Here is an 11,095-nt window from a genome sequence, read left to right on the forward strand (position 1 = left end):
AGGCCCCGGAGAATACCGGGTCGGGTCCGCTAATGATATGCAAACAGTGTTTACTGTACATGCATTGTCCAAGTAATGGTGAATTGCGATTTGGCATCAAATTGGCGCCCACCTTGATTTTTGGCTTCGGAACCTATTCTTGCCCAATCGCATTTCCCGATTTCGCCGGCACCTGATGGAGAAACCTGCCCAAGTTTTTTTACCGTGCTAGATATTTCCAGTGGATCTTTGGCAATATTCCTCGATCAGGGATCTCAATCCAAGTTTACCTTCACCGTCGGGAAATGACAAAACACCCAGAACCGAGCCCCGCAGGGATTTCATAAAATCTTTCACCAGAATATGGCCAATGCCATGAGGGGATAGACTTAACCGGGATGGAAGGGGTTCTACTACAAAATGTGGACAACCTCCTTTTAGCCTCGATGAACTCCAGGAGCTACTATTTGAGCTTGTAGAAATATTACGAGTTATTGAGGAGGCAGGATTAAAAATCAACCCAACAAAGGCACAATTAGGACAATTAACTGTTACTTATCTGGAATATTTAATCTCCCAGGGAATCAATACTTTACCCCTCCCCAATGAGTGAAAACAGGTCATTCAGTCCCTTCCAATTTCCTGGGCAGTCCAGGATTACGGTAGATATAGGGATTGTTTATCTATTGCCGGAACTTTAAAGATAGCATTGCAGCAATAGTCAGCCCAACTCAAAATCTGGTAAAAGGGCGGCGGGTGTCCATTGAAGAGTCACAAAAGGCAGAGTGGACAGAGGAGTGCCAACGTCCATTCACCAGCAATTTAAACAGTGATTGCCAACAACCCCTGCTCTCGGGCTGTCAGATTTAGAACATAGAACATTACAGTGCAGTACAGGCCCTTCGGCCCTCGATGTTGCGCCGACCTGTGAAACCACTCTAAAGCCCATCTACACTATTCCCTTATCGTCCATATGCCTATCCAATGACCATTTGAATGCTCTTAGTATTGGCGAGTCCACTACTGTTGCAGGCGGGGCATTCCACGCCCTTACTACTCTCTGAGTAAAGAACCTACCTCTGACATCTGTCCGATATCTATCGCCCCTCAATTTAAAGCTATGTCCCCCCGTGCTGGACATTTGACTCGCCTATTCCACACTTGTTACCACAGTAATGGGAATGACTGCACTGTTATGGTAACCCACAGGCTGTAAGCGGCCTGTAGCTTATTATATCATTGTAGTGTTAATGTAAGCTTACTTGTGACACTAATAAAGATTATTATTATTCTAATAAGCAATCAGCAGTAGCTGCAGGACTAACTGTATGTATGTAAGCTTTGGATTGTGCCGCGTGGGCAGTTAAAGTGAGTGAGCCGATTACAATGTTTGGGGACGTGATCTTACACACAAAACATGCCTTAGTGCAAATTCTGAACATGGGAAGGTTGAAAACAGTAACCGAGGCGAAAAGGGCTCAATGGGAGAGTTTATTGTAGCACAGTGGGTAGCACTGTTGCTTCACAGCTCCAGGGTCCCTGGTTCGATTCCCGGCTTGGGTCACTGTCTGTGTGGAATCTGCACGTTCTCCCTGTGTTTGTGTGGGTTTCCTCCGGGTGCTCCGGTTTCCTCCCATAAGTCCTGAAAGACGTGCTGTTAGGTAATTTGGACATTCTGAATTCTCCCGCTGAGTACCCGAACAGGCGCCGGAATGTGGCGACTAGGGGCTTTTCACAGTAACTTTGTTGCAGTGTTAATGTAAGCCTACTTGTGACAATAAAGATTATTGAAAAAAAATTAAAGCCGTGCAGTTGGGCCTCACACAGTGGTGCTTAATTACACCAGAGACAGAGATCATCTCTGGAGGCTTGATTTGTGAAAGGAATCACAGTTTCTGTTTGCAAGTTACAGATGCATTCACTGTGGGAGAATTCCACGTGTCCGGGAAGACGTCCGGATACTCGTTTGGTGCCTGGTGGGATGACTGGGTGTATATCGACGAAACCCCAGGGAAGGTGATCCGACAAACCATGCAGAGAGCTACAGGAATTGCTCAATAATATGTCGGGTGTTCTAAAGAACAGACCAGTAAGGGGCAAATACAGGTGAAGCCAGCTACCCAGACTACCACCAGACTGAAACAATCAGAGATACACCATTGGTGGGATATATTTGTTCTGGGAACAGCAGGGAATGTCTAACTATTTGGTGGGAAATAACTAGAATAGGGATGAATGTTGCCACAGCGATGTTGCTCACTGTGTGCTGCTGGCTAACAGGACTGCCCAACACCCAGGCCACGTCTCTTTACATCCCAAAGGCACCCTTACAACTGTGCAAAGGGGAAAGGTTAGAAGCTGGCATTTTGAGCAGTTTAGATTAGAGTGCCTCCTGAGATCTAAAGGACTGGCCATCCGAAGGATCCAAGGGGCAACCTCAACATAAAATTGGCCTGTTTTGGGTAAACCAAAGGCCACTAGTGGGGGACTAAAAGGGTTAATAAATCAAACCATATTGGTTTATGTAAAAACCTATTTAAAATAAAACCTAAGCGCTCACATGGGCTGCTGCTTGCTATATTCGGGAGTTTGAATTCCCACAGGCAGAAACAAGTTAACAGTGAAAATAGAAGATAGGAGCAGGAGGAGGCTTTTTGGCCCATCGAGCCTGCTCCACCATTTATCACGATCATGTCTGATCATCCAACTCAATAGCCTAATCCTGCTTTCTCCCCGTAGCCTTTGATCCCATTCACCCCAAGTGCTATATCCAGCCGTCTCTTGAATATATTCAATGTTTTAGCATCAACTACTTGAAAATGAAATGAAAATCGCTTATTGTCACAAGTAGGCTTCAAATGAAGTTACTGTGAAAAGCCCCTGGTCACCATACTCTGGCGCCTGTTCGGGGATGCTGGTAAAGGAATTGAACCATGCTGCTGGCCTGCCTTGGTCTGCTGTGAAAGCCAGTGATTTAGCCCTGTGCTAAACCAGCCCCTACTTTCTGTGGTAATGAATGCTCACCACTCTTTGGCTGGAGAAATGTCTCTTCTCTGTCCGAAATGGTTTACCCTGAATCCTCAGACTGTGCGACCCCTGGTTCTGGACCCACCCACCATTGGGAACATCTTCCCTGCATCTCCCCTGTCTCGTCCTGTTAGAATTCTCTAAGTCTCTATGAGATCCTCCCTCATTCTTCTGAACTTCAGCGAGAACAATCCTAACCTAGTCAATCTCAGTTCTGGTATCATCCCTGTGAATCTGTTGTGGGTGTTTCACGGCTCTGACCATCTGGCCAGATGCTACAATAACAGATAAGCATTCAAGGATTTTTAATTTCAGCAAGGATGTGGACACACAGGATTATGGGGGAAGGAAGGGACGGTTGGATGAAATGGATATCGGTAGAGTGCTCGTTCGAAGGGTCGGTTCAGACTCGATGGGCTGAATAGCCTCCTTCTACACCATAGGGATTCTATGAAGGATAGAGGACAGGCAATGGCAGGAATTCAAGGAACGAACAGATGAACTCCAAAAGTTGTTTATTCCTATTTGGCGCAAGAACATTAACATAAACAAATAAATAGGAATCACCCATAGTCACCATTAACACATTAAGTCCCCCTCCCCCAACCCTCCCAATCCGCCTCCTCCCAATGCTTGATGTTATCCAATTCTTGAATGTGCATAATGAATAACGCCCATGAATTGTAGAACCCGTCCATCCATCCCCTCAGTTCAAACTTAACCTTCTCAAGAGTTAAGAATTCCAACAGATCCCCCCCGCCACGCTAGGGCACAGGGTGGTGAGGTTGCTCTCCAACCCATCAGGATCCATCTTCGGGCGATCAACGAGGCGAAGGCTGCAACATCTGCCTCCGCACCCGTTTCCAACCCCGGCTGGTTCGATACCCCGAATATGGCCTCCCGAGGGCCCGGGTCGTTTCATGTGCAATACTTTAGAGATTACCCTAAAAACCTCCTTCCAGTAATCCTCCAGCTTTGGACAGGACCAAAACATATGAACGTGATTCGCGGGACATCCCCGCAATGTTCACACACATCTTCTACCCCCTCAAAGAGCCGGCTCAATTACTATGTAAAGTGAAAGAGCATGAGATTGTGGATAGCGTCTTGAGATGGACAGAAAGCTGGTTAGCAGACAGGAAACAAAAAGATGGAATAAATGGGTCTTTTTCTGATTGGCAGGGAGTGGCTAGTGGGGTACCAAAGGGATCTGTTCACATTATATATTAATAATTTGCATGAGGGAACTAAATGTATAATCTCCAAATTTGCAGGTGATACAAAGTTGGATGGGAGGGTAAGTTGTGATGACACAGATGCTTCAGCAGGATTTGGACAAGCTGAGTAAGTGGGCATATGCATGGCAGATACAGTATAATGTGGATCAACAGGAGGTTATCCACTTCGGTAGCAAAAATGGGAAGACAGATTATTATTTGAATGGAGGTAAATTGAGAGAGTGGATACTCAGTGAGACCTTGTGCACCATTCGCTGAAAGTGCGTAGGTACAGCAGGCAGTAAAGAAGGCAAATGGTATGTTGGCCTTTATAGAGAGAGGATTTGAGTATTGGAATAGGGATGTTTTGCTGCAATTGTCTTGGGCATTGATGAGGCCACACCTGGAGCATTGAGTGCAGCTTTGATGTCCTTGTCTGAGGAAGGATGTTCTTGCTGTGGAGGGAGTGCAGGGAAGGTTTACCAGGCTGATTCCTGGGAAGGCGGGACTGTCGTATGAGGAGAGACTAAGTTGGTTAGGATTATATTCATTGGAGTTGAGATGAGTGAGAGGGGATCTTGCAGAAACTTATAAAATTCTAACACAATTAGGCAGAATCGTTTCAGAAAGAATGTTCACGATGGTGGGGGAGTCCAGAACTAGGGGTCAAAGTTTGAGGTTGAGGAGAAAACCGTTTAGGACTGAGATGTGGAGAAATTTCACCAAGGGAGTGGTGATATGTGGAATTCACTACCACAAAAAGTGGTTGAGACCAAAACATAGTCTAATTTCAAGGAGTTAGATATAGCTTTCGGGGCTAAAGGGATCAAGGGATATGGGGGTGGGGGGGCGGGAGGTGGGATCAGGGTATTGAACTTGAAGATCAGCCATGATTGTGAGTCACCGCACAACCCAAAGATGTGCAGGGTAGGTGAATTGGCCACACTAAATTGCCCCTTAATTGGAAAAAGATCAGCCATGATCATGAATGGCTGAGCAGGCTGAATGCCTTCCTCCTGCTTCTATTTTGTATGTAGGTTTCTATGTATGATAGATTGAACAGGCTGTGGATATTTTCTCTGTGGAAGAGGAGGCTGAAGGCTGACCTAATAGAGACTTTAATGGGTGTGATGGGGTTGACATCATCAAGTTATCACTGCGATTACAGGATAGACATTTGGAACTGACAATTCTAGTTGTGACAGAAAATCTTTCTTCCTCTCAAACTATAAATCTCTGTTCCCCCCAGCCACTCCCTCCTCCCTATTGATTTAACACTACTTCATCCCACTATCCTGCTCCTGCTTTCCCCCCAATTCTCCTCCCCTGAAGGTGCTGACTCTCTGGTTCAGTCTCACTCTCACCTGCTGCCCTCCCCAATGTGTCACCCAGGTGTCCAAATCTTCACACCTGAAGTTCACAAGCTGTGTTGCTAAGGGGGGGGGACGTCACAATCCAATCCAGTGACTACCCAGATGCCCCGCCCCCCTTTCCATTCCAGTCCCAGGAGTTTGGAGGCTGGGCTCCGGATGAGTAATGGCGGCACCAGCTCCCCACAATTCCCCGCATAGGTTAAGCTCTATCCGCCACGTGGGCGGGCGGTCCGGTACTGCGCATGTCCAAGGGGAAAGGAAGGCGGGCATGTGCGGAGAAAGGTGATTTCCATTGGCCAAATGGTCCGCGCTTTTTGGGGGTCAAAGGTTCTTCCATGGCCACGTGACATCCGGTGCCCATTGTCTTCAGTCGGCGGGCAGCCAATGGTAAGAATTGGAGGACTTGAAGAACTCTGGTCCTCCAGCCAATCAGAGCGCGGGCCTTGTGTGAATGCAGATTTAATTTCCCACAACTGACACTTCCTCCAACATCTGTGAGTAAAACACTTTCTTTTCTCCCCCTTTCCATTTCTTTTCTCATTCTGACCTTCAATTGGTCACTTGCAGCAACTGAAGGGAAAGGAAGTGAATCCAGGGAGGGTGCAGACTCTGGAAAGCTTGGCCCAGTTCTCTCTCTCTTAAAGACATTGACATCCTTTGCTCCCTCAGCTTCTCACATTTATTTGTTTGGCTAAAAGGATGGTCTCTTTCCCAATGTTCACAATTAAAGGGCTGCTTTTCCCAGGAGATGGCTGAACATTTAAGGGGACAGTAAATTAATATCAGACAGAGAAATGTTGAGTGCTGTTATATCGTACAGATTAGGTATATTATTTATGGTACTGTAATAATATACATTTATTTCTACAAGTGTAATATAGAATCCCTACAGTGCAGAAGGAGGCCATTTGATCCGTCGAGTCTGAATGAAAATGAAAATCGCTTATTGTCACAAGTCGGCTTCAATGAAGTTACTGTGAAAAGCCCCTAGTCGCCACATTCCGGCGTCTATTCGGGGAGGCTGTTACGGCTGTTACCAACCCTTGGACTCATATCCACTTCCCCCCTCTAATAATCCTGTACCCATAACCTGACCTGCACATTGCTGGGCAGTCAGGGGCAATTTAGCATGGCCAATCAACCTAACCAGCACATCTTTGGGCTGTGGGAGGAAACCGGAGCAAACCCAAGCAGGCACGGGGAGGATGTGCAAACTCCACACAGACAGTGACCCAAGCCGGGATTTGAACCCGGGTCCCTGCACTGTGAAGGAAGTGAATCCTGTCTGTATATTACACACATTTATCGTCCAGTGCTAACCACTGCACCAACCTGCCGCCCAGACTGAATAGTATTGTAGCTACTTTATATATTTCTAGTCATAGAGTTATTACAGCACTTACGGACTCCATTTGGTAAGTCCAGTTAATGCTGTCTCTCTGTAAACAATCCATCAGCCCCATTTCCCTCTATATCCCTGTTCCCCGACAAGTTTATTTTCTTCAAATGCCCATCCTATTTCATTTTGAAGTTATTGATAATCTCCACTTCTGCCACCCTTGTGGGCAGCGAGTTCCCAGTCGATGCCGAAATAAAATTCTTCCCTAGAACCTCCCCAACTCTTATCAGTTAATGTACTTAGATGGAGATTCTCTACTCTTGCACAGGTTGTAGTGTGAGTTTGGATTTGTTGATCAGCATCAATCAGCTCCTTTATGAGAATTGGGAGGGGAAGGAAGTGAATCCTGTCTGTATATTACACACATTTATCGTCCAGTAACAGAGACATCTATCTGTCTGGCAACCTCTGCGTCCAGGACAGGAAGCAGTGAGCATGGATCTGTCAATCAGCCTGATTCAGTGCCTTCAGGAGAATTGGGAGGGTGAATATTAGATACAGCAGAGTGAGACTGGGGTGTGTGATGGAGATTTAAAGCTTTGGGGAAATGAGAGAGGAAAGAATGTTCCAGAAAAATTAAATTTGTCTGTTCTGAATTTCTGTTGTGTACCGACATTGATAACCTTTTGTAAGCTCCTTTTACAGGATTTTAGAACGGAAGGAGTTTGAGACCAATATCTCAAAACAATCATCACGTCAAGAACTGACATAGTCACACAAGTCTTGGGAATTGAATAACATTGACCTTTGAATCTAGAAGGACAAATGTTTGCCCAATCTTTCGGCATTGCGAGATTTTAACTCTCATAGTGACTAGAAAAGCACCGAGACACACACACCCGATTGAGTGATCCAGTGCACTGACTTGGAGCTTTAACCAGTTACACAGCCTGAAAAAAACCATTGTACATTTCATAGCAGGAAGAGGACGTCCCTGTGCTCTGTGGGTTCATGATCGTCAAACGTGGAGAGACACAAGAACATCTGCATCATGGAGAAACCATCAAAATGTGGGCACTGTGGAAAGGGATTCACAGACCCGTATGAGCTGGAAAGGCATCAACACAGTCACACTGGAGAGAGACCATTCCTATGTTCTGAGTGTGGAAAGGGATTCATTCGGCTATCTCACCTGCAGACACATCAGCGAGTACACACCAGGGAGAAGCCATTCACCTGCTCTCAGTGTGGGAAGGGATTCACTCAGTTATCTCACCTGCTGCAACACCATGTCACTCACACCAATGAGAGACCCTTTAAATGTTCTGACTGTGGGAGTGGGTTTAAAAGCTCTCAAGTACTGATGATCCACCAGCGCATTCACACTGAGGAGAGACCGTTCAGCTGCTCTCACTGCACAAAGAGGTTTAGAACATCATCCAATCTGATGAGACACCAGCGAGTTCACACTGGGGAGAAACCATTCACCTGCTCTGAGTGTGGGAAGAGTTTCACTCGGTCATCCCACTTGCTGCAACACAATGTCATTCACAAAAATGAGACAACCTTTAAATGCTCTGATTGTGGGAGTGGCTTCAAAAGCTCACAGGAACTGATGATCCACCAGCGCATTCACACTGAGGAGAGACCGTTCAACTGCTCTCACTGCTCAAAAAGATTCAGAACCTCATCCACACTGCAGAGACACCAGCGAGTTCACACCGGGGAGAGGCCGTTCACCTGTCCTGACTGTGGGAAGAGATTCAGTGATTCATCTGCCCTGTTAATACACCAGCGAGTCCACACAGGAAAGAGGCCATTCATCTGCTCTGAGTGTGGGAAAGGGTTCACTCAGTCATCTAACCTGCTGAGACACCAACAGGTTCACAAGTGATGACAGGGGTTGGATTCTGCTGTTTTTGCTGCTGTTAATCACATCCAGGACTGAACCATGTTCATTCTGACACTTGGTGAAGTGGGAGGGTCGGAGGGTTTCTTTCTGCTGGACTGGCCGGTCTCACGACTTTGCTCCCAGTGGGCTGATGCTCTTTGAGCCTGGGAGAGCACATTTCCACTGAAATAATCCTCAGAAGCTGATGAAGGACATTTAAGAATAATAAACAGTGTTTCCCCCCACTACAGTTGGATCTAAACTAAATACATTTGTCTCTGTTCCATTCAGTCTACAGCACAGGGCCAGGCCAGGCAATTGGTCTCTGTCAGTATTAATGCTCCACATGAGCCTCCACCCACCCCTCTTCATCTCCCCCATCAGCATATCCTTCTATTCCTTTCTCCCTCATGTATGTAACATGAGGCAGAGGGGGTTATAGAGAAGAGTTACAGGGAGGTAACCACACCCAAGGTGCAGGACAAGAGTAGCTGGGTTACAGTCAGGGGAAAGAAAGCGAACAGGCAGACAGTGCAGGGATCCCTTGTGGCCGTTCCCCTTCAAAACAAGTATACAGTTTTGGATGCTGTTGGGGGGGATGACCTACCGGGGGAAGGCCCTAGCGGCCAGGTCTCTGGCACTGAGTCTGGCTCTGGGGCTCAGAAGGGAAGGGGGGAGAATAGAAAAGCAATAGCAATAGTAATATGAGATTCAATGGTTAGGGGAATAGATAGGAGATTCTGTGGTCGCGAGCGAGACCCCGGAAGGTATGTTGCCTCCCGGGTGCCAGGGCCAGGGATGTCTCGGATCGTGTCTTAAGGATCCTGAAGGGGGAGGGGGAGCAGCCAGAAGTCGTGGTGCACATTGGTACCAATGACGTTGGTAGGAAAAGGGGTGTGGAGATAATAAACTAGTTTAGGGAGTTAGGCTGGAAGTTAAAAGCCAGGACAGACGGAGTTGTCATCTCTGGTTTGTTGCCGGTGCCACGTCATAGAACATAGAAAATACAGCACAGAACAGGCCCTTCGGCCCACGATGTTGTGCCGAACCTTTGTCCTAGATTAATCATAGATTATCATTGAATTTACAGTGCAGAAGGAGGCCATTCGGCCCTTTGAGTCTGCACCGGCTCCTGGAAAGAGCACCCTACCCAAACTCAACACCTCCACCCAACACCAAGGGCAATTTTGGACATTAAGGGCAATTTATCATTGGCCAATTCACCTAACCTGCACATCTTTGGACTGGGAGGAAACCGGAGCACCCGGAGGAAACCCACTCAGACACGGGGACCTTGGAGCTGTGAAGCAATTGTGCTAGCCACAATGCTACCGTGCTGCCCTTAAGAACAAATTAATCTACACTATATCATTTTACCGTAATCCATGTACCTATCCAATAGCTGCTTGAAGGTCCCTAATGTTTCCGACTCAACTACTTCCACAGGCAGTGCATTCCATGCCCCCACTACTCTCTGGGTAAAGAACCTACCTCTGATATCCCTCCTATATCTTCCACCTTTCACCTTAAATTTATGTCCCCTTGTAATGGTTTGTTCCACCCGGGGAAAAAGTCTCTGACTGTCTACTCTATCTATTCCCCTGATCATCTTATAAACCTCTATCAAGTCGCCCCTCATCCTTCTCCGTTCTAATGAGAAAAGGCCTAGCACCCTCAAACTTTCCTCGTAAGACCTACTCTCCATTCCAGGCAACATCCTGGTAAATCTTCTTTGCACCTTTTCCAAAGCTTCCACATCCTTCCTAAAATGAGGCGACCAGAACTGTACACAGTACTCCAAATGTGGCCTCACCAAAGTTTTGTACAGCTGCATCATCACCTCACGGCTCTTAAATTCAATCCCTCTGTTAATGAACGCGAGCACACCATAGGCCTTCTTCACAGCTCTATCCACTTGAGTGGCAACTTTCAAAGATGTATGAACATAGACCCCAAGATCTCTCTGCTCCTCCACATTGCCAAGAACTCTACCGTTAACCCTGTATCCCGCATTCATATTTGTCCTTCCAAAATGGACAACCTCACACTTTTCAGGGTTAAACTCCATCTGCCACTTCTCAGCCCAGCTCTGCATCCTATCTATGTCTCTTTGCAGCCAACAACAGCCCTCCTTACGATCCACAACTCCACCAATCTTCGTATCATCTGCAAATTTACTGACCCACCCTTCAACTCCCTCATCCAAGTCATTAATGAAAATCACAAACAGCAGAGGACCCAGAACTGATCCCTGCGGTACGCCACTGGT

General features: G+C 46.7%; 1 protein-coding gene across 2 annotated transcripts; it reads left to right on the forward strand.

Moving 5' to 3' along the window:
- Nucleotides 1-5,978: 5,978 nt before the first annotated feature.
- On the forward strand, nt 5,979-10,284 carry LOC140422482 (uncharacterized). Of its 2 annotated transcripts, none has more exons than XM_072507506.1 (2): nt 5,979-6,090; nt 7,629-10,284. In XM_072507506.1, the coding sequence occupies exon 2, from the start codon at nt 7,987-7,989 to the stop codon at nt 8,827-8,829; it is 843 nt and encodes a 280-aa protein (XP_072363607.1). In that variant the 5' UTR covers nt 5,979-6,090; nt 7,629-7,986; the 3' UTR covers nt 8,830-10,284. The 2 variants fall into 2 exon arrangements, with proteins under 2 accessions (XP_072363607.1, XP_072363608.1); XM_072507507.1 differs by having other exon boundaries at nt 5,983-6,090; nt 7,641-10,284.
- The last annotated feature ends 811 nt before the right edge of the window (nt 10,285-11,095 follow it).

The sequence above is a fragment of the Scyliorhinus torazame genome, chromosome 5, assembly GCF_047496885.1.
Source record: "Scyliorhinus torazame isolate Kashiwa2021f chromosome 5, sScyTor2.1, whole genome shotgun sequence".
Taxonomy (NCBI): Eukaryota; Metazoa; Chordata; class Chondrichthyes; order Carcharhiniformes; family Scyliorhinidae; genus Scyliorhinus; species Scyliorhinus torazame.

Coding starts and splice junctions, on each gene's coding strand:
- LOC140422482 (XM_072507506.1), top strand. CDS start 7,987: ATGGAGAAACCATCAAAATGTGGGCACTGTGGAAAGGGATTCACAGAC.